Source organism: Eulemur rufifrons, chromosome 2, assembly GCF_041146395.1.
Source record: "Eulemur rufifrons isolate Redbay chromosome 2, OSU_ERuf_1, whole genome shotgun sequence".
In the NCBI taxonomy this organism is placed as follows: Eukaryota; Metazoa; Chordata; class Mammalia; order Primates; family Lemuridae; genus Eulemur; species Eulemur rufifrons.
In genome coordinates this window covers 60,762,310-60,786,698 of record NC_090984.1, presented here as the reverse complement: position 1 = coordinate 60,786,698, position 24,389 = coordinate 60,762,310, and the positions used below count along the sequence as shown (strand labels likewise).

Sequence of the window (24,389 nt, the reverse complement as noted above, 5' to 3'; positions counted from 1 at the left end):
AGATCCCTTCTCTACAAAAATAGAAAAAATTAGCTGGGCATGGTGGCACAGGCCTGTAGTCCCAGCTACTCAAAAGGCTGAGGCAGGGGGATCGCTTGAGCCCAGGAGTTTGAGGTTGCTGTGAGCTATGATGACACCACTGCACTTCTAATCAGTGCAACAGGGCAAAATTCTGTCTCAAAAAAAAAAAAAAAAAAAAAAGGAATTCAACTTCAGCAAATCAATAGACTGATATAACATCACATGATACCTGGAATTTGAAATAAATGAGACAGGAGGAAACAAGATTAGCCAAAAGTGATCATTGCTGAAACTGGGTGATGGTATATGGGGGTTATCTTATTTTGTCTACTTTGGTATATGTCTGAAATTTTTCATGATAAAACATTTTTTAAAGAAAGCATCAGAAATACAAAAATTTACATATAAACATGTTAATTTTTATAGCAAAAAAAGTACAAATAGCATAAAAGTGCTCTACTAGAATAGTTAAAAACATTATTATACATCCAAACAGTGGAATATTATATAGCCATTAAAAATTCAAGAATGTATTGACATGGAAAAATGCTTACAATGTAAAGCCAAGTAAATAAGTAGGATATAAAATTGTATACGCAGCATTTAACTAATTATGTTAGATAAAGTGCATAGAAAAGAAGACTATATGAAAATACACTAAAGTGTTATACAGTAAGACTATGGGTGATTTTAATTTTTATTCTCAATATTGTGCTGTATTTTCCTAATTCTATGAATATGTTTTAGTTTTATAAACAGGATGCCCCAAATTGCATTTGTTAAGGCATACTAATTTGGAAGCCTGATATATATTGAGCTCCAAGGGCTGCCATATATAAGTTGGGCAACATTAAGCAAATTAATTAGCTTCTGGGTCCCAGATTCTGCACCCATAAAACTGGCATAATGCCAACATATTTTTCAAGCTACCGTTTACTGAGCATTTACCATGTACTGGCCACTATTCCAAATGGTTTTCCCTCCATATATTATCACACATAATATCCATACTTACAATTCTTACACAATAGTTTCAATCCTCACAATAGGATATGGAGTAGGTTATGATATTCCCATTTTAGAGATATACAAACCGCAGCTCAGAAAAGTTGGGTAATATGCTCAGGTTTACCCGACTAGCAGGTGGTAGAGTCAGGATTGAGACACGGGTCTGTTCATTTTTGGAAGCCTATCTCTTGGCCTTTAGCCTGGACTGCTCACAGTTACAGCTTTGTGATGAGGATTGAATGAGGTAATACAAATGGGGTGCCAAGCACAAAACCTGGCTCCAAGCACAGAGCCGCTCCATTTAACATTAGTCTCCTTTTCTATGACACCTGAATGTTGGTAAATTGTGGCAAAACAAACAACTGCACTCTCTGAAAAAAAAAAAAAATGATCCTGCCCTGAAAGAGGGGATCGTAGGACCCGTAGGGACAGACCAGAAAGGGGCGGGGAGGCTGGCTCATTCTGGGGTATATAGGAGTCTGGGACTGTGCATACCATACGTTCCAGGGTGCTTCTGGTGGAGATTTCTTCAGGGCTTCATTGGACCCTGCACTTTAATTTGCAGCTCAGAATACAGTGTAGAGTCACCCTACTAACAAGGCATCATGCCCCAACTTCTGCTTACCCCTGCCACTCTTTCACCCCAAAGAACAGGGCACAGGTATTCCGGGACCATAGATTGGTTTTCTTTCCTTGTTTCCCCCTTTCTTGGAGAAAAGGGGAATCTTAGGGGTTGAGTGGGACAAGGCACTGTATGGAGAAGGAAAGCTGAATATCTAGGGGACAGCGATGCAGCTGGGCGTGCCCCAGAACTCCCTTCTGGATTCACCTTAAATGTCTCTTTCCCTGGGGAGCCAGTTGAAGCTGGATTCCATCCCTATTCCCTATTTCCACCACACAAACTTGTCATGGCAATAACCACACTAGAATTGCTAGCTAGTTGTCTACCTTCTCTACTAGATAGGAAACTCCATGAGGCCTGGCACCCTGGTGTTCCCCACCGTATCTCTAGCACCCTGGCAATGCGTCTGGTATACAATAAACTATATAGATGTTTGAGGAACGGAGAAAGAAATGAGTGAATGAACTATCAATGGTCACATCTCAAGTGGACCCATAGCTGCCCTGCTCTGTGCTAAGCATTTGGAGGATGTGGTCCCTGCGCTGGAGGCTTAAAATTTACATGTTTCCCCAACTTCTTATATACTTTTAGGAAAACACAGTGCAAGGGAATTCCTTGTTTATTCCAAACCTCATGCTCTCTATTTTAGCAAAGGACTCAGAACTGAGCCCCTGAGTCTAAGGGAGCTTTCCCAGTACATGGAATCCCGGGAGGAACTACAGGACTCAAATGGTCTAATCCTCGCTCTGCCAGCTCTGCTGTGGGACCTCTGGTGAGTGACTTCCCCCTCTGGGCTTCAGTTCTCTTCTCTCTAAAATGGAGGTGGGAGCTGGGGGGAGGGGTGGTGGAACAGGCCTTGAATGAAAATAACAGCAATTGGTAAATTTGGGTATTTACGCTGTTGTGTATAACTGGACACAGTGTTCTCCTTCCTAAATGCTTCAGGACAGGGATAGAACTAGAGGCAGAGTCTGAGCAAACTGAGGCGGAGGGAAGACAGTGTGTGCCCTTCTCTGCCTGTAAACAGTAGGACCTAGGATGTGCTGCCCCTCTGGCAAGTGGACAAGATGGGGTGGTGGGCTGGAGGACACCTTTTCACAATAAGGGCCCCACCCAAACATGTCTATGTGTCTTTGCCTCTAGGTTTGCAAAAGAAACAACTCCAAAGCCCTGGGATCTTTCTGGCATCACCAAATATGGTCCCCCTGCTCCCCATTCAAATACACTCCTTGCCTTTCAGAGGGACAGTCCAGGGAAAAATAGTTGGTGGGGGGTGAAAGGGGTGAGGCCTGGCTTACAGGCAGGGCCCCGTTTCAAGCTTCTTCAGAAAGTACAAGAGGGTAAGCCTCCTGGTCCCCTCCAGCACTTTCTTAGGGAGGATAGTGGACTCAGTGGACACAGGCATGCATGCCCAAAGGCTTCTGGCTTCAGTCCAAGCAGCTAGCAGGTTCATCCTTCTCCCCAGGGCCCCACAAATACCACTTCCGGCCCTCCTGCCTCTATCTGGGCTCTTCCTGCCTGGATTTCTATACCCACGCCTGCCCTTCCCTCTGCAGAGCTTTCTCCCTCCCTTCACAATCCTTATTTCGCTCTCTGTCTCCATATCTATTTCTTTCTCCCTCCTTTCCTCCCCCCCTGCTTCTCTCCTCCTCGCCATCCTTCCCCAGCTCCAGAATGGGTCTCCCTCCTGTCATCCCTCTCCCGCCTCCTTAGCTCTCACCCCTGCACCTCTTCCTTTGTATTCCTCTCGCCCTCTCTCGGCCTCGCCCGCATCTCTCCTCCCCCGCCCTGCTTCGGCCTCCCCCTGCCTCCCCATCTTCAGCTCAGTCTCCTCCCCCTCGCTCCTCTCCTCTCCCCTCCCCTCTTCCTCGCCCCACTCCCTGCCTGCATGCCAGGGTTTCTTTCCACCCTGGGGGTCTCTGTGCCTCTCCTTCTCCCCTCTGCCTTCCTCCTCCCTCACCGCAGGGTTAGCGAGCACCCATCCTCTTCTACCCGGGCATCCCTCCCCAACCCCGACTATCGCCCCTGTCTCCTCTTCTTCTTCATCGTATCTCCTCTACCCACCCTCTCCTCTCCTCTTTTCTCCCTGCCCCTTTAAATCTGCCTGGCCCTGCCTCCCCCGTGATGCTGGGATGGAGCAAACATTGATTTGTGCTGGGATGGAATCGGAATTTTGATTTATTTTTCCTCTCCCAACCATAAGAAGAAAAAAAAAATAATAAAAACACCCCCTCTTGATAGCCCCCTCCCCCTTTCCATCCAGCTCCCAGCTCCTCTTCTCTATCTCCATCCAAGGCAGATTTTTTTTTTCCCTACACTATTCCCATCTCCCCCCACCCCTGCCACTACCTCGCCGCCCCCCCCCCACCCTGCTCCTCCAGCTGGGGAGAGAGGGGACTCTCTCCGGGCTCCCCCACCTTCGTTCTCTGGGTTGGAGCAGTCTCTCCGGAAGGGGAGGGGGCTTAGCTTGTCCGGGTGAGGTGGGAGTGGAGGTATCCTGTCATGGATGCAGTGTCTGGGAGGCAGCCTGAGCCCCAGCCCACATGGTGAGTAACCTGCCCCCTCCCTCTGCCTGTCTGCCCATCCCCACCCTGGCCTTTCCCCTGCAGAGCCTCCCCCATGCCCATCCTTTGCCCCCTGAGAAACCGTCAGCCCCCCTTGGTCCGATCTTACCCCTACATTTTCTAGCCCTCCCCCTTTATCAGGGAAGCCAAAGAACCGGGGCAGAGAGATCCTGACAGCAGCCAGGGAAGCGGGTGGCCTACGACTCTGCCCAGCCCCCTCTCTGGACCCCCCCCCCCAAATTGCCATCCACACTGGACACTTTGGGGTCCTAGGTTGAAGAAGTGGGACTCTAGCTTGGGCTTGGGCTTGGGGTCCCAAGTCCTGGGAGGGGCCCTCTCCAAAAAGGGAGGAATGGGAAAGACCCGTGCCCCCAGAGCTTGGGAGCTGCTGGAAGGTGCTGCCGAAGGAGGGGGGAAGTTGGGGGGCGGTGCTGATGCCCCAGAGCCACCGGGCCAGGGAGCGGCGGGCAAAGAGGAGGGGCCTCACTCACCACTTGCCCCCCCCTTTCTCCGCAGCCACTCAGGATGAGGGTCCGGCCCTGCCTGCCCGCGCTGGGGCCCCCCCGCCCGGCCCCGGTCTAACTGCCCCCGCCTCCAGGCCTCGCCCGGCTCTCAGGCCCCCAGCCGGCTCTCCAGCCCCAGGATGCGCTGAGCCGCCGGGGGGCTGAGGCCGCGCCAACTACATGCATGTCCCCCGGGGGCAAGTTCGACTTTGACGACGGGGGCTGCTACGTGGGGGGCTGGGAGGCGGGGCGGGCACATGGCTACGGCGTGTGCACAGGGCCCGGCGCCCAGGGCGAGTATAGCGGCTGCTGGGCGCACGGCTTCGAGTCACTGGGCGTCTTCACGGGGCCCGGCGGACACAGCTACCAGGGCCACTGGCAGCAGGGCAAGCGCGAAGGGCTGGGCGTGGAGCGCAAGAGCCGCTGGACGTACCGCGGCGAGTGGCTGGGCGGGCTGAAGGGGCGCAGCGGCGTGTGGGAGAGCGTGTCCGGCCTGCGCTACGCCGGGCTCTGGAAGGACGGCTTCCAGGACGGCTACGGCACCGAGACCTACTCCGACGGAGGTGCGGGGCCCGGCCTACTACTGTCTGTCTGCTCGTCCGCGTGCGCCTTCCCCAGCCGTATACCCCCACGTCCTGCTGTTCCCCATATGCCTTCCCCATCCAAATGCGCCCCCTGAGCCATCCTTCTCTCCCCTACACCCCCGTCCCTCCCCCATGCCGTTCCCCATCGATAGGACCCCCAGCCCCCACCTTTCTCCCCTTTCTGCCCTCGTGCCTTCCTCATTTGTCTCTCTCCTGCCGGTTTCTCCCTCACCCCTTCCCTGTCTGCCTGTCCCTCACACCTCCCCTCTCTACCTGCCTGTCCCTAACACTTCTGCTCTGTCCGCTCACACTTATTTCCCCAGTCAGCTTGCCCCTAAGAGTCCTGTTTGCCTATTATATACATCCCCGTCAGCCTGTCCTTCACACACCCCAGCTGCCCCTCCCTCCCCTTTGCCCTATGTACCCACACTGCCAAAATCCACGGATGGCTCCTGCTACCCGCCTGTCTTCACTCTGCTCCTCCACACCTCCTTCTGACCCAGCGTGGCCTGTCCCCAACTCCTGGTACCCTTCCCCGACCTCCGCGCTGTCTCTACCCCTCCCACTTGACACTTGGGCTTACAGGGGCGCTTGAGACTTGGGGTGCAGGGAACCCAGCGGCGGGTTGTGACTCTTTCTCCCACCTCTACCCCGCCCGCAGGCACCTACCAGGGCCAGTGGCAGGCCGGGAAGCGCCACGGCTACGGGGTGCGCCAAAGTGTGCCCTACCATCAGGCGGCGCTGCTGCGCTCACCCCGCCGCACCTCCCTGGACTCGGGCCACAGCGACCCCCCGACGCCGCCCCCGCCCTTGCCCCTGCCGGGCGACGAGGGAGGCAGCCCGGCCTCGGGCTCCCGGGGCGGCTTCGTGCTGGCCGGGCCCGGGGACGCCGACGGCGCGTCCTCCCGAAAGCGCACCCCGGCGGCCGGCGGATTCTTCCGCCGCTCGCTGCTGCTCAGCGGGCTCCGGGCGGGCGGGCGCCGCAGCTCCCTGGGCAGCAAGCGGGGCTCCCTGCGCAGCGAGGTGAGCAGCGAGGTGGGCAGCACCGGACCCCCGGGCTCCGAGGCCAGCGGGCCCCCGGTCCCAGCGCCGCCCGCCCTCATCGAGGGCTCGGCCACAGAGGTGTACGCGGGCGAGTGGCGCGCCGACCGGCGCAGCGGCTACGGAGTGAGCCAGCGCTCCAACGGGCTGCGCTACGAGGGAGAGTGGCTGGGCAACCGGCGGCACGGCTACGGGCGCACCACCCGCCCCGACGGCTCCCGCGAGGAGGGCAAGTACAAGCGCAACAGGCTGGTGCACGGCGGGCGGGTCCGCAGTCTCCTGCCTCTGGCCCTTCGGCGGGGCAAAGTCAAAGAGAAGGTGGACAGGGCTGTCGAGGGCGCCCGTCGAGCCGTGAGCGCTGCCCGCCAGCGCCAGGAGATCGCCGCTGCCAGGTGAGTGTCCAGTGCAGAAGACAAAGCTAGGCTAAGAGGAGAGGGTGCGCTGGAGACTGGGAAGGAGGGAATCCCCAAGGGAGGACAAAGACTCAAGGCCTAGGGCCTGAGGGTGAGAAGAGCAGGCCTAAAGACAGGCAGTTGTATCCCTGGGTATTTGAGGCGTTTATATCTGAGGTCACAGGTGGATGTGGGTGTGACTCTGTGGGTGGCTGGGGATTTGAGGGAGGTGGTATGAGACCATAAATGTGTCTCACTGTCTTTGGTGTGGAGATATTTATCTATGGAATCATTGTTGTGTGTGGGAGTAGCAATGGCTGCTTTGTGCAAGGGAAGAAATCTCTTGGAACTCAAACATGTCACTAGTCTTCCTCGTCTTGCAGCTGATCCAGTTTCCAGGCCTTAGTCTGGGAGCATGAGCCCTGGGTGGAACAGGGACTATCCTTTCCTAACCACATTCCAGCCTGACACCATTTCAGCCTTGGGCCTTGGGGAAGTCCAGTTTGTACAGCTGCCCTACCCGCCTGAAAAGATAGTCTCTCCCAGCTTTGCCTCCTCTGCCTTCTTTTACCCAACTGATAAAGGTTTGAGGACAGGAAGCTTGCCTGTAAATGAAATTTTCTATATCAGATTACATTTTCATGTATCACGAACCTTGCTATCTAAAGCAGTGATGTCTAATATAATCTAAGCCAAATATGTAATTTAAAATCTAGTAGCCATGTTAAAAAAAATAAAAAGAAGCAGATGAGATCAATTTTAATAATATATTTTTATTTAAACCAATATATCCAAAATGTTATCATTTCAACCTATAATCAATATAAAATTATTGAGACTTTTACATTCCTTTTGAACTAAGTCTTTGAAATCTGGTGTGTATTTTACACTTACAGCACATCATTTCAATTTGGACTAGCCACATTTCAAGCAAGTGCTCAGTAGCCACATATGGCTTCTGACTACTGAATTAGATCTAAAGGAAGCCAAAAATCCACTTGTAATGAGATACATAGGTCCCTGATTTATACAAGTCACACATTTGAATTTTTATATATTGGATTTTCTTCAAAAAGGCTGGGGGCATAGTTGAGGGATTTTGTTTAAATTTGAGATTTTTTTCAGAGAATTAGAAATCAGGAATATGTCCAAATATGCTTCAATGAGTTTGTATAATGGGTGACAGGGTGTGTGTACATGTGTGTTTGTGTATGTGTGTGAATATGAACACATCAAATCCAGTGTAGATGCTTGAGCCAGAGAATGTGCATCTGTAGATGTGTCTGAGTGTCTGGATGTTAGAGTGCAGGGCCTTAAGCCAGGGAAGGGGGAGGGCAGAGCACCAGGGAACATTTTAGACAAGATAGGGTGGAGGCATGTGCAGGAAAAACTGATCTCAGTAACTAGAGGATCAGGCAGTAGGAGGAGGTTGGTTGGTCTCCCCAGCAACAGGCCTGGCAACCCTGATTGGCTGTCAGCTGCCATGGAAACAGCAGAGCCTCAGCAGCAGGTGCCTCTGCCAGGTAGCCTGAGCCTGGCCTGATGCCTGAGCACAGACTAAGTCTACTACATAGGACTTGATGATAGAAACCCTTCATATACAAAAACACAGGCTCTTGTCAATGCATCAGTTTCATGGCTGCCAAGAGAATGCAATACAACCCAATGCTGTGATCCTCCTGCACTGCCCCAGACCCTGAGACCAGCTTAGTTGCAGATCAGGGCTAGTCATATGGAGTCTAAAAACCCTAAGACAGAACAGGGTTATCTGAGATCCCTCCAAGCAGGCTCTAAGGTCCTTGACCCATGAGGTTTGAGAGGAGGAGGGTGACCATATCTCCCAAAGTACATAAAATAAGAGGTGGACCTAAGACTACAGTGGACATTGTCACCCTCTTCCCCACTCTCATACACAGACTGCCTTCCTAAGCCAGGTAAAACAGGCCTGTGGCCAAAGAAAGTCATGGGTCTTGATCCATTCACATGGATCAGAAGTAAGCACATCTGATTACCTCTACCTCTGCTCTTTTGGGTCCCTCCTTCAGCCAGTATTACAGAACTAATTGAAAGGTTACAAGGCATGTACCATTAACAGCGAAGGGTGAAAGGGAAGAGAAAATTAAGGAAGCATCTGACATCAGAGAGAGAACTGAGAAACAACAATGGGGGAAGGATTGATGATGCATCAAGTTTACCTGTACCTAAGGAGCAGGACAGGAGAGATATCGTGGAAGGGAGACTAAGAGCTTGCCCAGAAGGTATAATCACAGTGGTGAGAAAGCACGCATGTTAGCAGGGAGTGGGAGCAGCATCGTAGCAGAAAGAAGAGACCCACCTTATTCCAGTTCCAGAGCTCAGAAAAGCATGAGGTGGGGCAAGGGGGCAGTGGCAGTGACCGAGCGGGGAGAACAATGTGATAACAGAAGAGGCCGAAGGAAAGCAAGATGGGAAATTCTCATGTCAGGAGGAGGTAGGATTCAATAATAATGAGGGCTGGCAATGGAAAGGAAAAGGAAGGCAGAGGCTCCTAACAGGAGGGTGAGAGGGGTTGATAACAACAGGAGTATTAACTGCAAAGAGGGTGGTGGGCATAGCTCGTAAGCACCAAGCAGGACTACAGTGGATGTGCTAAGAGAATGAGGTCTCAACTGTCACTGGAAGGGAGCAGGACAGGAATGGAATAACAGAGTTCCAGGAGGGCCTGGAAGAAGGAAGTGTTACTACGGGACATAACGGGACATAACGGTACAAGGGTGTGAGAGGAGGAGGAGGGTGTGATGACGGCAAACACCGCCCAGGTCCAGGAGGGGAAACCAAAGGAGAGCTGCCCTGGCCTGCCAGGGAGGGGAGCAGCTGGCAGAGTGTGAGGAAGGGTGAGGACTCCAGAGGTGAGCTCAGATCAGGAGGACATGGGCAAACAAGCTGGAGCGTTTGAGCAGGGACTAATTTGAAGTGGGAGAAGGTCTGCTAAGTCCCTGTGCCCGGATCCAACAGGGCAGCAGACGCCCTCCTAAAGGCAGTGGCAGCCAGCAGTGTCGCTGAGAAGGCTGTGGAGGCAGCACGAATGGCCAAACTGATAGCCCAGGACCTGCAACCCATGCTGGAGGCCCCAGGTGAGGTGTGGGCAGCCTAGGGGAGGGGGTGAGCCCACTAGGGGGCTAGAGAGGCTCAGGTGTGGGGAAGGGGGATGGGAAGCCCTGCAAGGGAACTGGGAATGAGGAAAGCCAAGGTACAAGCAGCCACGGGGATGGTTGTCTGGGGAGCTGGACTGGGAATTTATGAAGTAGGGTAATGGAGGGTTTGGAGTCCGGCAGTGAGAGGCTATGAGCCTAAGGATACCAAAATCCTGGGAAATCCCCAGTCAGGGGGATAACACTGCAGCCACTCCAGCCCGAGGCCAGTTAGGCCCCTCTGATTCTTAGCTATCCCTGCCCAGGCCGCAGACCCAGGCAAGACTCAGAAGGTTCCGACACAGAGCCCTTGGATGAGGACAGCCCTGGGGTGTACGAGAATGGACTGACCCCTTCAGAGGGATCCCCCGAACTGCCCAGCAGTCCTGCCTCATCCCGCCAACCTTGGCGACCACCTGCCTGCCGGAGCCCACTGCCTCCTGGAGGGGACCGGGGTCCCTTCTCCAGCCCCAAAGCTTGGCCTGAGGAGTGGGGGGGCCCAGGTGAGCAGGCAGAGGAACTAGCTGGCTATGAGGCTGAGGATGAGGCTGGGATGCAGGGGCCAGGGCCCAGAGACGGTTCCCCACTCCTCGGAGCTTGCAGCGACAGTTCAGGAAGTCTTCGAGAGGAGGAAGGGGAAGATGAAGAACCCTTGCCCCAGCTGAGGGCCTCAGGAGGCCCAGAGCCTGAGCCAGTCACCATGCTGGTCCTGAAGGGCCCATCTTCAAGGGGTCCTGATGCTGGGTGCCTGACAGAAGAGCTCGAGGAGCCTGCTGCAACCGAGAGGCCTGCCCAGCCGGTGAGACATCTCTGCCCCCACTGTGCACCCTCTTCTCCTCAAAGCCTTGCCTCCCACCCTTCCGGACCTCTGTCTGATCCCCTGAGGGGCTTTGATTTTGACTCAGCTTCCTCTGCCTGGCCAGTCTTAGACCATATCCCACCTGAAAAAAATAGAAAGCTTTCAAGCTGGAAAGAACCTTAGACACCTTTAACTCCAACTCCTCATTTGACAGATGGGGGAACTGAGGCCCAGAGCACTTAAAGTAACTTGCCCAAGGTTACAAACTAATAATTAACGGTAGAGCCAGAACATTTTTCCCTGTTCTCCTTCCATATCATTTCCAGCTCCTGGTTTCCTACTCCACCCCCACCCCACCTCCACACTTTCTCTCTTTGGTGCCCAGAAATAAAAAAGGAAAAGATTGTTCCCTCCCTACCCTGACTCTCCCTCCCTCTCCTGGGAAGAAGGGAAATAGAGAAGGCAGAAAACTGAGAGAGGCGGAGTTTCCCCAGAACCCTCTACTCTGATTGGACTCTAGGCCTTCTCCTGTTTCCTAGCAACCACATCCTCACCCCTTCATCCCTCTGCCTTACTGCAGTACTGGCTGCTGCTGCCAATGTCTGCTACTAAGGCCAGGCACCTTCTGCCTGGGCCACATGATATGCTGGTGGGAGGGAAGCAGAGGGAGGAGGGAGGAAGGGCTGTGCCTGCCTTGAAGATGCCAGAGGAAAGGTGGGGCCCTGGCTGGGAGAGGAAGGGTGTTTTGCAATTGAAAACAAAGGTTGGAGATCCCTCCCCCTCCTCTGGTCGTTGCAGGGAGGTGCCTGGGACCCCCTTCAGCTTTGCCACCTCAGCCAGGGCAGGAAAGTGGGGGACCTGGTCTGGGGACTAAGCTTGCCTCCCCCTCTGTCTTTCTAGGGAGCTGCCAACCCCCTGGTGGTGGGAGCCGTGGCCCTACTGGACCTCAGCCTGGCGTTCCTGTTCTCCCAGCTCCTCACCTGAGGCTACTTCCTGGCCTAGTTCTGGCTTTGGTTGCCTGCCTTTTCGCCCCTTTGCCCTGACTTTTTCTCTTTTCCTCTTTCTGGTTGTGTTTTCTCTTTCTTTCTCTTCTCCCTTTCCTTTCTTTTTTGCCCCCTTTATTTTTGTCTCTTGCTTTTTCTTTCCCTCCCTTCTTTCAGATTATCTCATTTATTCTGAATCTGTCTCTGTCTTCCTCACTCCCTTCCCTACCCCAACCCCTTCTTTCTCTAGATTGTTTACATATGAAGGGCTTTTCTCTCTCAGAGTTGCTCTCTTCTCTGAGACACACAAATCTAAGACAGACCATTGCCCCATGCCCACCCCACCTTTTCTTTAGACCTAAACTTCACTGAGGGTGGGGGTTTGGTGTCCTGAGGAGACTCCTGGAAGCTGAATGGAGAGGAGGAAGAAAATGAAGAAAGGGTACCTGAGTGCTGGGCGAGGCACTGGCTGAGCTGCTGTGTCTCCCTGGCTTGAGGGACCTGGTGTCCCTCTGAGGCCTAGTGAAAAAGCTACAGGAAGTACAGCCTCCATCTCTTTCCTTGGAGGATATTATCTCACCTCCAGGCAGGTTCTGAGCTAAGGTTCTGGCCTAACTGTCCTTTCCCTGAAGCAGATAGGGGAAGTGAAAAGTAGAGTAACTCCCTAGCATTTCCCTCTTTCTTTCCTCATCAGCAAGCCCCTCCTCCAGCCCTCTTTGGTGGCATGCCATGCCAAGAGCAGTGTGTAAAGGAACAAAAAATATCCAATGCAGTCAAGTCCTTCCCAGACTTTGCCACTGACCTCTCTCACCCTTCTGTCTCCCCCTAACAGTTTATTTGGTTGGTCTGGACTCACTTGTGGCCTTTGATTAAATTCCTAAGGGGCCTGAAGAAGACATTGCTACTTAAAGGCACTTGAGCAAGGATCCCACCCCATGCCCCAACTCTGGCAGTCGTGGTGGGGGAGGCACTTCTTGGGGATGGAACCAGACAAGATAACAGGAGCTCATAAGGAAGCAGAAGCTGTGACAAGTTTAGTAGTCTCAAAATGGGTTATATCCCTTCCCCCATCACATCAGAATCTTGTGAAATGGGAAGACCACAGGAGGTGATCAAAAGAAGCTGATCTCTCACAGGCTGTCCAGGCAGGGCAGGGGTCAGTCAGACCTGGGTGAGAGGTGGGTGGAAGGCCCTGTTTGAGGTTGTGGCTGATCCCTGGTACTAGCTTTTCCCCTGGGGGCAGGAAGCCCTAGGAAGAGGGGACTGTAGGGTCCCCAGGGGATCTTTCCTCCCTCTCCTGCATGAGGCAGAGGCAAGCTGCCTGCCAACCCCCTCCCTCAAGGAATGGCCTTGCCTGGGAATGCCCACCACATACCTTCTTTTTTTCTAGTCAAACTCTGTTTACTCCTTGGCCTGCCTCCCTCCTTCCTCCCCTCTCAGCCTTTACTTCTGATTTCTATTTCATGGAATTTGGGATTGAAGTTAAACTACAACAGTGCCGCCAACACCAAGTCTTGCAGGAAAAAAAATACAAAGAAATTTAACAAAAAAATATATTAATAAAAAAGTTCAAAAAAGGGGGGGGATTGTCATCTCCTTTGGGGTGCGATGGCTTCAAATCCAAGCTCTCTGGGTGCTGAGGATGTACAAGGAGGCCTCTTGGGGGAGCTCGGGCGTATCATATAGTCTTGCCGCCCCAGTGCGATAAGAGCTCCTTCCCCTAAACACTAAAGCTTGAGGTCAGAGGATTCAAGGAGGCTCAGCAGGTCGGCCCAGGAAGGGCGGGGTCCCGTGGTGGAGGCGGGGAGAGGGAAAGACGAGACGGAGCACCAATCCCCGCTCCGCCCTGTACCAGGAAGCGCTAGGGGGGAAAGGAGCAGAGTTGACACAAGCCAGGTGAGGCTGGCGTAGTGGGGTGGGGAGGCCGAAGCTGTGTGACATGGTGGGGTGGGGGGGAACGGGGAGGAATCCCACGGAAGAAATAGGGCTGGGACGTACAAGGTAAAGGAATGGCTGAGCAAGGGATGGGATACCAGGTGGGGGGAGGTGGGGGAAAGAGGCGGAGCTCTCGCGCATGCTCAATAGGAAAGGACGAAGGGTGGAGCCGGGACGCATGCGTAGTGGGGATCTTCTTGGGCGGTGAGATGGGGGTGGAATTGGAGACCCACGTGGGGGAAAGGCGAACATGGGCTCACTTTAGGGTAGCTGTGGGCCCTGGGCTCTTAGGGTCTTGGCACAGGACGAGCCTAGGCAGAGAGGCCAGGCATACCTGGCCAGAGAGTGTTAAAGCCCTCTCCACTCCCGGGCTCTGCCCCCTCCCAGGATGGTGGCGCCTTCGCTAAAGCTTCAGGATCTAATCGAAGAGATTCGCGGCGCCAAGACTCAGGCTCAGGAGCGGGAGGTGATCCAGAAGGAGTGTGCCCACATCCGGGCCTCCTTCCGTGATGGGGACCCTCTACACAGACACCGCCAGCTGGCCAAACTGCTCTACGTCCACATGTTGGGCTACCCCGCCCACTTTGGACAGGTACTGGCCAGGGATACCTACCTCCTGAATTTGATGAGGAAGGCTGGGGGGCGGAGGGGGGCGGATCTCGGACCCCCTCACCTGTTTGTACCCTGATCTTTTTCATTCTACAATTTCTGAACCCTCTACATCCACCGCAGACCTCCTTCCCCATTAGTCATCAACTGGCCTGAACCCTTCATTCTCTGGCCAGTCCCATTCAGGGCACCTCCTCCCCGCCCCCCACTCCTGTTCAACTCCTAGTTCCTTGAAACTACCTACGAATGCCTGAATCTCCTAAGCTCCTCTTGTTGAAGGGAGGGTGATGAGATATGACGCTTCACAAGTTAATCTGGTGTTTAAGAAGAAGATGGAACAGGGATGTTAGTGTCTCCAGTTTCACCCTGCCCCTTCCTGGTCTGCTCCCTTCCCTGTAGATGGAGTGCCTGAAACTGATCGCCTCCCCCAGATTCACAGACAAGAGGGTTGGCTACCTGGGGGCCATGCTTCTATTGGATGAGAGGCAGGATGCCCACCTGCTCATTACCAACAGCATCAAGAAGTGAGAGGGTTCTGGGAGTAACATGGGATCAGGGAGATGGGAGAGTGGGGAAATCCCAGGGGGCTGCCTGTTGTAGGCACTGGGAAGGACTGGTTTTCTCTGAGGCTCAACTGACTGTCCTCCCAACCCTGCAGTGACCTGAGCCAGGGGATTCAGCCAGTACAAGGCCTGGCCCTGTGTACTCTGAGCACCATGGGCTCTGCTGAGATGTGCCAGGACCTGGCCACGGAGGTGGAAAAACTGCTCCTGCAGCCCAGCCCCTACGTGCGCAAGAAGGTGAGATGGCAGGACCCTAGGCACTTGCTTCTCCAGAAACTGTCCCCTGTCTGCGATGCAGTACAGGTTGGGGGAGTCCATCCCAGCAGTCACCTGTCTGAGGCCCCTAACCTCTGCAGGCTATTCTGACTGCAGTGCACATAATCCGGAAGGTTCCTGAGCTCTCCAACATCTTCCTCCCATCCTGTGCCCAGCTGCTTCATGAGCGCCACCATGGTAAGGAACGCCATGAGGCTCCCTGTCCTCTTCTTCAGCTCTGGCTATGGACAGAAGTAAAAATTGGGACGGGAACACCAGCTCACAGGAGAAGAATAGCGTGCACACACAAATACACATGCAGTAGACTCTCCCTTGCCCCGGGCCCACAATTCACTTCACCCCCACCCTGACCCCAGGCGTCCTGCTGGGCACCATCACGTTGATCACGGAGCTCTGCGAACGAAGCCCTGCAGCCCTCAGGCACTTTCGAAAGGTGGGCTGGTGAAGGGCAGGCCCTGGGCCTGGAAAAGAGGGGCAGTGGGGAAAGAATGGGACTTAAGATGGACAGGATCAGGAAGAATGCCCAGACAAGGTTCTGCCCTTCCTCCAGGTGGTACCCCAGCTGGTGCAGAAGCTCCGGACTCTGGTGACAACGGGATACTCCACAGAACACAGCATATCTGGAGTCAGCAATCCCTTCCTGCAGGTGGGCCTAACTTTTGCTGCTGTATCCCTGGAACATTGAGGGAGGGCTTAGCAGTAAGACCATGGCCAGTGGTCACCTCCCAGAGAACACTTTGGCTCAGTGTCCTGGGTGGGAGGGTGGCAGGCACAGGATTGCCCAGGCCATCTCAGGACCAGTAGGGGGAGAGGAAATGTCTGTAGGTCAGAGAATACAGTTCAGTAACAATTTTTTAAAAGGCTGCCCTAAAATCCCCCAGCCTCACATACCTCTGATCCCCTCCCAGGGCCCAGGGGACCTGTGGAGGTGAGAGGGAAAGGTGGGGAGGCTCTAGGGATCTAGTCCAACTCCTCACAATGCTCTCCTCATGTTGGATTTTTCTCCTCAGCCCCACGACTCTTTATCCAATGAACCCCTCCACCTTTCAACCTTTAACCCAACCTCAGGTCCAGATACTTCGTCTGCTTCGGATTTTGGGCCGGAACCACGAGGAGAGCAGTGAGGCCATGAATGACTTGCTGGCCCAGGTTGGGGGCTGGGGAGGGGGCACGGGGTAGGCGTGTTGCTCTGTGACCCCACCACCCCAGGCATCCCTTACATAAGCACTCATCGCACAGTAGCCTACAGACAGTGAACTCCATGAAGGTGGCACACAGTCTGTCTTAGTGCTATCACCCCAGTGCCCAGGCTGGCCCTAGCACTTAGTAGGGGTTCAGGGAACATTGTTGGATGGTTGAGGGATGAACACATTGACATAGTGGAGACCTTCAAGAGACCTAAGGAGAAGACAGAGCCCTGAGCAGATGCATCTCCTCTCCCATCCACTCAGGTGGCCACTAACACAGACACCAGCCGAAACGCGGGCAATGCGGTCCTATTTGAGACAGTGCTTACTATCATGGACATCCACTCTGCAGCTGGCCTACGGGTATCGTCTCCTATGCCTCTCCCACTGTGGCCCCACCCACCACCCCCCACCTAGGCAGACAGGTTCTGCTCACTGGTTTCCTTCCCATACCCCCACCATTCTGCACCATGTGGTTCCACTTCTGAATGAGCAGGTTGCTCCTTCCCTGACTGTCCCCCACCTCTGCCTCTCATAGGTTCTAGCTATCAACATTCTTGGCCGGTTCCTGCTCAACAGTGACAAAAACATTAGGTAATAGTCCCAAGTGTCTGGCTAGGTTGTGCCACTGAGCCCCAGACCCTCTGCCCTCCTTCCTCCAGAACCTCCTGAAAACTTGCCTCTTACCCTTATAACCAGGGCAGGAGGGGGGGTAGAGGCTGATGGCCATGGCGTGATAGGGCCTCTCCCACCCTGATCAGGTACGTAGCTCTGATGTCATTGCTACGGCTGGTGCAGTCTGATCACAGCGCTGTGCAGCGGCATCGGCCCACCGTGGTGGATTGTCTACAGGAAACTGATGCCTCCCTTAGCCGGTGAGCAGAGATGGAGGGGACCAGAGGGAAGGGCAGAAGGCCCAGTGCCTGGTGGCCAAGACTGAGCCAGCTCAGAGCAGCTGGAGTAAGGGGACTAAGGGGACAGGTGCCTGGAGAAGGGGAGGGCCAGAGGCATGGATCAGGGTGACTTGAGCTACCTCTGTAATCACCTATCTTTCTCCTGCCAGGAGGGCCCTGGAACTAAGCCTGGCTCTGGTGAATAGCTCCAATGTGAGAGCCATGACACGGGAGCTACAGGCGTTTCTGGAATCCTGCCCCCCTGATCTGCGGGCTGATTGTGCCTCAGGCATCCTGCTGGCTGCAGAGAGGTGAGGTGTCCAGGAGGCAGAGAGGGTGGAACCCAGGGAGGGTCAGTGCCAGGACTGATGAGCCATTATTCCCTTTAGGTTTGCTCCAACCAAGCGGTGGCACATGGATACCATCCTGCACGTACTGACAACGGTGAGACAGGGGCTGGTCAGAGAGCTGGGCAGGAGCAGTCAGGGTTCACCACACGGACTTGGCCACGTTCACCCCCTCCAGGCAGGCACCTATGTGCGGGATGATGCAGTGGCCAACCTGACCCAGCTGATTGCGGGGGCTCAGGAGCTACACGCCTACTCTGTGCGCCGCCTCTACAGTGCCCTGGCAGAGGACATCTCCCAGGTACCATTCCCACCTACCAAGGCCCAGGACTGCCCAGCCACTTCTTAGACCATCCTGGGCCACCTCTTCCCTAAACCACATTTCTGACTACTTTCCCCTCAAGGTTACAGCCGTCTACTTAGTGCAGGAGACATTCAGGACAGAGTTCTGTTTTAAGTTAGAACACCTGGGCTTCTGTCCCAACTCTGGTACCTACTGGCCCTGTAAGCACAGATAACTAATTTAAACTTTCTTTATGTTCAAAGTACTCAGCTTTCTACCCTGCCTACCTCCCAGAGCCGTCTTGAAGATTAAATGAGATAAAAGCTCTTTCTGTGTATTGGGTGTTATTATAACCTTGAAGGCTGAGTATCTCCAGCCAGTATCTATAGCCCCCTTTTCCATATTAAGTAAGGTGGGCAGAAACCATCCACCCCTTCTTGAAGTGGGGACCCCTCTCACAACTCCATCCTGTGTGGTTAGGCCATGTAGTTCTGACGCTTGGCCACCAGAGGGCAGGGGGAGCCCAGGCACTGGTACAGAGCCAGATAACAAACTTCCCTTTCCCAACCCCTCCAGTCCCCCTGGTGTCTACACTGTCTTAAAAGGATGTCTCAGAGTCTGGAAGTGAGGAGGGGACCCCAGACACTGGCCCAGCAGTGTTTCCTATCCCACACAGCAACCGCTGGTACAGGTGGCAGCCTGGTGCATCGGGGAATACGGGGACCTCCTGCTAGAGGGAAACTGTGAGGATATTGAGCCCCTTCAGGTGAGATCTGCATTGGGGGTACACTGGGGAGGGGCTCATCAGAGGAGGCAGGACTGGCCCCGGGGTCACTACCTGTGTCCATGCCTGAAGGTGGAAGAAGAGGAGGTGTTAGCACTGCTGGAAAGGGTACTGCAGTCCCACATGTCCCTGCCAGCCACCCGAGGGTATGCCCTCACAGCCCTCATGAAGCTGAGCACCCGGCTTCGTGGCGACAACAAGTATGTAGGGGTCCCAGCCTCTTGAGAGACATTCTTTTGCTGTGCCCACCAGTTTCAGCATCTCTTTAGGAACTCATATCCCTAACCAAACCCCTAGACAACTCCTCAGTCCTTCGCTTCTTGCTTTTGAGCCAGATCTCGGGTATCTCCCTGCTTGTGTGGGGCCTTTCCCTTCTCTGCCACATCCTGGAGTGGAAGGGCAGGGCAGACTGCCGTTGCCACTCACACCCTGCACTGTGGGCCAGGCGTATCCGCCAGGTGGTGTCCATCTACGGGAGCTGCCTGGACGTGGAGCTGCAGCAGCGGGCTGTGGAGTACAACGCACTCTTCCGGAAGTATGACCACATGAGGTGCGTCCGGCATTTTGCTGCAGTGTAGGACCCAAACCCCTGCCCTCTCATATGCCCTTTTCTAGATACAAGGGTATCATCCTCACCTGTGTCCCTCATCCATGGTGCGAGCCTCCCACCCACCGTTCATTGAAATGAACCTGGCTTCTAATCCTCCTTGCTCATCTGAACACCAGCAACAACATGCCATCTTAGGAAACCAGAAGGGCACTTCTGACCCACCATGTGCCCGGCTCTCCATACTCTTAGCCCTCATCCCAGATGCCTCTTGTGAAAGACGCAGGGACCAAACAGAGGGACACACTTGCATTCCATCCTCTCAGGGCTGCCATCCTTGAAAAAATGCCTCTTGTGGAACGAGGTGGCCCTCAGGTTGATGAAGAAGCAAAGGAAAACAAAGCAGCAGCCAAGCTTTCAGAAGCAGCCCCTTTACCTGCAGAGCCCCAGGTGAGAAACCTGGAAGCCCTGGGTGAGAGGACTTGCCTGGGCTTCCTTAGCCAGCCCTGACCCTTGTACCCTTTCTCCCAGGCCTCAAAGCTCCTGGATCTGCTAGATCTCTTGGATGGCCCTTCTGAGGATGCCCAGCATCCTCCCCCTCTGGATCCCTCCCCAGGAGGTGCCTTAGTACAACTCCTCGACCTTCCCTGTGCACCGCCACCCCCTGGTAAGCCTCAGCAAAGGGGAGATTGTCTTAAGAGAAGGTGGGTGGAAATGTGACACTGCTTTTTCTGAGCCAAGGACTGAGGCTCATACACCCTTTTCCCTCCTGTGTGCTCATCCCACCCCAATCTCAGTAGGTGAAAGTCAAAGTGTTGATTCAATAACGCCAGTCCCCTCCTGGCCACCCTTCAATGTCTTCCTTTTGGTGCAGACTTCTTCCCCCGCCCTTCTCATGCCACTTCCCTACTGCCCACTGCACTGGCCCCTCAGCTCCTCACACCCTCCCACCCTTGACATTTCATATTCTTTTTTACATCAAATGTTCTTCCCCTGGCCCACTAAATGACCAGCTCATTCTCCCTCTTCAGGCTTCAGCTAAAATGTCACATGCCTTCCCTACCACTCCTACTTAAGTTAGCTCTTCTCAGTTATTCTGGCATAATGTGTTTCCTTCATGGCACCTATTACAGCCTGGGAATATCTTGCTTGTTTTCTTTTTTATTGTTTCTCTTCCCCCGCCCCAGACTACAAATTCCAACCTCATCTTCTTGTCCACCAAATCCCTAGTATCTTGAGCAGTGCAGGGCCAGTAGGTGCTCACTCAATTTTTGTTGAATGAATGAATGAACATGTTATCTTGAGCCTGCACACTGAGCTGCCTCTCTCTCCCTACTTTAGCTCCCATCCCAAATCTCAAAGTGTTTGAGCGTGAGGGAGTACAGCTGAATCTGTCTTTCATTCGACCCCCTGGAACTCCTGCTTTGCTCTTAATCACTGTCACCGTCACCAATTCCTCGGGGGGTGATGTCACCCACTTCATCTGCCAGGCTGCTGTGCCCAAGGTTTGTAAAGGTCAGAGTTTAGAGGTGGCCTGGGTACTCCAGGAAAAAAGGCCACTAAGTGGGAGAGGTGGGTGGGAGAGAATGAGATGGAAGGGAATGAGACAAGCACTCAGGGAGTTATGAGAAGAGGGTCTGGAACCACTGGGTGTGGAGGGGTTGTCTGAACCCAGCCAGCTGCCCAAACCTCCTGTGTTCAGAGTTTCCAGCTGCAGCTACAGGCCCCCAGTGGGGACACAGTTCCAGCTCAGGGTGGCCTTCCCATCACCCAGCTTTTCAGAATCCTCAATCCTAACAAGGTAAGCTTCAGGAGCACACCACCCCCCAGAATAAGACCCAGGGATGGCAGAAGCCATGAGTGCTAATCCTGGTCTCTACTTTCCTATTCCTAGATCCCCTTGCGGCTAAAGCTGCGCCTCACCTACAACCACTTTGGCCAGCCCGTGCAGGAGATCTTTGAGGTGAACAACTTGCCTGTGGAAACATGGCAGTAACTGTCTCCATTCACAGCCTAAAATCCTCCTGTATTCCAAACCCCAAGGGGTCCCAGCCACTTGGAACGTAAACCTGAGGGCTACCAGCAGGTGGCGCTCTGGCCCTGCATTTGCCGCTGCAAAAACTGTGGGAGCCTGCCCCCCTCTCCCACAAATAATGAAAGCCCAATAAAGCCTGAGGGAGAATGAAAGCCATATTTGGGTATATTTGAAGTAGAAAACGTGTATGAATAACAGCCAGGGAAGAGCCCCTTACACAGGAAGTATGATTCTTCCCCCTGAGCATTGAGAATCTGTCTCAACAAGGGTTTTCTTTCTACCATTCCATGTTGGGGAGCAAATTTGCCCTTAAACTTCCACAGAATACACTCTACCCTCTGCACCAGAACTAGGCACAGTGGCAAAATCTAATCAGAATTTCTAGATTTCTAACAGGAATTCCCAACCATTTCCCCAACTTGCTGCTATTCCCCACACCCCAAGGCAGGGAAATCCCTGCTGCCTCCCCTCATCTCTAACTCAGCTGTAAGGCGGTTTAGGAGCCGCTGGCAGAATCAATGGCATCGACCAAGGGAGGGGGGGGTGGCAAGGGATTTTCCTGTGCTTAACTACTGATCACGGCTAAGTGGAAATCCTATAAACACGAGCGGAAATCAATGGAGGCTGCTTAGCGGCCAGGGGAGAGGGGCGGCCCACAGATTGCATCTGACGGATGAGGGAAAGGAAGCAGCCAGGGAGGGCTCACGGAAGAGTAGCTTAGAGTAGGGTGAAGGAACAGGCAGAGCTGGAGAGAGAGGAGTCACTGTGAGAAGGGAAGCCAAGGGAAGAGGCACAGTGAGCCCAGGAGTGGATCCTGTGAGACCCAGAGTTCTCCCCTTCTAGGAAGTGACACCCTTAGCCCAGGCTGCTGTCAGGATGTTTAGTCCCCTGTGGCCTCTCTCTGGCTGGAGCTGTTCACTTCTAGCAGGCGCTGATAAAGTTGAGGCCGGAAGCGCTGTAGGTACATGATCAGCTTGGCAGGTGCTGTCTCCTGTGCTGGCACACCTACAGGCAAAAAGACAATGAGGAGAGAAGCAGACAGAGCCACTAACGCTTTGACTCTGCTCCCTGCCCACTCAGCCAGGACCCCAAAGTTGTTTCCAAGGCAGCACTGGATTCTGAATACCATCCACTCAGCTTCTATAACCCACCAGCCCATTCCCTTACTGGCAAGCAGAAGAGGGACTGAAAAGAGCCACTTCAGGCAGGAGTGGATGAACTGTCTACAAGGGAACCATGCCTGGGAACAGAAAAACAAATCTGCCAAAGTTTACCCCACTGTCTCACATAAATACAATGTTCTTGTCTTTTACTAAAAATCAACAGGACAAATTAAAAGAGGATCTAGGTAGCTGTAAAAACAAAAAGAAGTTTAGGAAGGAAGGGTCAAAGCAGAGGACTGACAAATGGAACTGAAGGAGACCTAGCTAGAGGTATGAGAACTAAATGAGACAGCATGACTAACATAAACACCCATGGAAAGATTAAATTCAGATTAGACAGCTACTATAAAAGAGGAAACCAGATTTGATAGAACTGGGTCCTCTAGAAAATTTCTAAAATAATTCCTGTTACAAAGAATCCAGAGACCCTCTCCCACTAATATGGTCCAGTGGGTGCCTCCAGAAAAGGAAACTGGACAGCAGGGAAAGCACAAAAGGGCTTGTCTCCCTCACCAAGCATGTTTCTGAGCCTGTGGATCTTCTCTAGGGCAGTTGGTACTTCAGCCTCCTCATGCACCAGGGCCTCTATCTCACCCACAGCGTAGCCAAAGTCGGCTGTATCCAGGTCCACCCCGAGCGGCTGCTCCTCTTCATCAGCTCCCAAGAGCACCAGCTTCCAGGCACTCCGGTTAGTCACAAAACTAGCTACTTCCTGCAGCCCTAGTGGGCCCAGCACAGCAGCCACACCTCCAGCCCCCAGACCCTCAGTCTCCAGCACCTCACAGAGCTGGGCCACAATTGCAGGTTCAGCTGTGAGTTCCATATACTGAGTGTGGGGTCCTAAGACACCTGCTGCTCCAGGACATTTGAGCTCCCATCCACTATCCTCTCGTTGTCGCAGCCAGTGGTCAGCCCGCATGAGACTCAGCTCAGGGGTGTCATAGTAGGTGTCTCGGAAGATGACCCGGTGCTCCAGGGTGCCCCCCAACTCCTGGAGCCGCTCCTCTGTGCCAGGCCCTGGAATGAACTTTATTTCCACCTCAATCAAGCCCTGGGCCATGCCACCTGCAATTGGTTGATCAACAAGCATTCGCTGAGCTCCCAAGGGTTCAAGGCCTGGGGCTCAGCCCTGCGGGCGTGGTTGGGGTGTGAGAGGGACGCTCAATACAGACCCCTGTCCCTGTAAGAACTTAGGGCACACAGTCTCAGAACTCTGCTAGGGCTACAACCCTTTCATTCTGCCTCGGTGATAAAATACCCCGTCTGTGATGTTTTAAGGCTCTGACAGTGAGAGGTCTCCAGTAAAATCCCTCCCACTGCTGATAATATCCTCAACCCAAAGGGCTCCCTAGAAAGCAGGCCGTGCATCGCGTGTCCTTTCAACGTCCCCTCGCTACACCTTGCTACCCAAGAAAGCCAGTGGCTCACTGCCCGGGATGACCTGCCCTCTCCCGCCACGGCACCCGTCAGCAGAGCCTCGGGTCTCACCTCAAAGCCCGAGGGTCTCCCTCTCGCGGGACCCGGAAATGGGGGAAGGGAGCCCACGTCACACTCGCGAGGAATGCTGGGAGTAGTTCCTGACCCCGGACCTCGGCCCGGCTCTCCGCGCGCCCGGCTGGTCCCAGAATCAGCGGCCATATTAGGCCCGTTGTGGTAGTGCCGAGCACACGCCGGAGCCCGAGAGACCTGCTAGGTTATGGGGGGCCGCGACCCACGCGGTGGGCAGGAGAGCGAGGCCGTTCCCTAGCGCTCTGCTCTTCATCCTCGACCTCTCGCGGCTCCCAGGGGTTGGCCGGGTCTCAGGTCTCGGGCTGAGCCCGGCACCTTGGGGTACGGGTGCATGATGGGAGTTGTAGTTCCAGAGGGAGACTTAGCCTTCTCTCCCCACCCGTCGCTATGGTGACAGGAAAGCTGCAATTGGTGCCTGCGGGACTCTACTTCAAGCTGAACTGGGGCTGCAGGGCGGTGGGGAGAGTGGGGTGCAACGAGCTCAGGCCCAGTCCTATCTCCAAACCCTCTCCCAACGTAGGCAGATGGGCCCGGAATGCAAGCCACTCAGACGCTGTCCAGCAGATATCTA

General features: G+C 54.0%; 3 protein-coding genes across 11 annotated transcripts; 2 read left to right on the top strand and 1 right to left on the bottom strand.

The window, feature by feature from the left end:
- The first annotated feature begins 3,572 nt into the window (after positions 1 to 3,572).
- JPH4 (junctophilin 4) lies at positions 3,573 to 13,264 on the top strand. 2 transcript variants are annotated; one of them, XM_069463659.1, is made up of 7 exons: positions 3,573 to 4,197; positions 4,357 to 4,488; positions 4,732 to 5,281; positions 5,964 to 6,735; positions 9,730 to 9,848; positions 10,172 to 10,704; positions 11,605 to 13,264. In XM_069463659.1, exons 3-7 carry the CDS (start codon positions 4,903 to 4,905, stop codon positions 11,686 to 11,688), a joined length of 1,887 nt encoding a protein of 628 aa, XP_069319760.1. In that variant the 5' UTR covers positions 3,573 to 4,197; positions 4,357 to 4,488; positions 4,732 to 4,902; the 3' UTR covers positions 11,689 to 13,264. The 2 variants fall into 2 exon arrangements, with proteins under 2 accessions (XP_069319760.1, XP_069319767.1); XM_069463666.1 differs by lacking the exon at positions 4,357 to 4,488.
- Positions 13,265 to 13,569: 305 nt separating this feature from the next.
- Positions 13,570 to 21,212, top strand: AP1G2 (adaptor related protein complex 1 subunit gamma 2). 4 transcript variants are annotated; one of them, XM_069485524.1, is made up of 22 exons: positions 13,570 to 13,583; positions 14,010 to 14,214; positions 14,631 to 14,755; positions 14,890 to 15,031; positions 15,151 to 15,247; positions 15,427 to 15,503; positions 15,621 to 15,716; positions 16,139 to 16,219; positions 16,522 to 16,620; positions 16,796 to 16,851; positions 17,019 to 17,132; positions 17,321 to 17,461; positions 17,540 to 17,594; positions 17,676 to 17,798; positions 18,457 to 18,546; positions 18,637 to 18,764; positions 19,010 to 19,114; positions 19,438 to 19,561; positions 19,643 to 19,778; positions 20,453 to 20,616; positions 20,814 to 20,912; positions 21,006 to 21,212. In XM_069485524.1, the coding sequence occupies exons 2-22, from the start codon at positions 14,011 to 14,013 to the stop codon at positions 21,105 to 21,107; spliced, it is 2,358 nt and encodes a 785-aa protein (XP_069341625.1). In that variant the 5' UTR covers positions 13,570 to 13,583; position 14,010; the 3' UTR covers positions 21,108 to 21,212. The 4 variants fall into 4 exon arrangements, with proteins under 4 accessions (XP_069341625.1, XP_069341651.1, XP_069341642.1 ...); XM_069485550.1 differs by lacking the exons at positions 13,570 to 13,583; positions 14,631 to 14,755 and having other exon boundaries at positions 14,007 to 14,214; positions 16,957 to 17,132; XM_069485541.1 differs by lacking the exons at positions 13,570 to 13,583; positions 15,427 to 15,503 and having other exon boundaries at positions 14,007 to 14,214; positions 16,957 to 17,132.
- A 73-nt stretch (positions 21,213 to 21,285) lies between these two features.
- On the bottom strand, positions 21,286 to 24,079 carry THTPA (thiamine triphosphatase). 5 transcript variants are annotated; one of them, XM_069485572.1, is made up of 3 exons: positions 23,798 to 24,079; positions 22,823 to 23,374; positions 21,286 to 22,151 (listed from the first exon to the last, which is right to left on the bottom strand). In XM_069485572.1, exons 2-3 carry the CDS (start codon positions 23,367 to 23,369, stop codon positions 22,027 to 22,029), a joined length of 672 nt encoding a protein of 223 aa, XP_069341673.1. In that variant the 5' UTR covers positions 23,370 to 23,374; positions 23,798 to 24,079; the 3' UTR covers positions 21,286 to 22,026. The 5 variants fall into 5 exon arrangements, with proteins under 5 accessions (XP_069341673.1, XP_069341665.1, XP_069341681.1 ...); XM_069485564.1 differs by having other exon boundaries at positions 22,823 to 23,336; XM_069485580.1 differs by having other exon boundaries at positions 22,823 to 24,079.
- Positions 24,080 to 24,389: the final 310 nt, after the last annotated feature.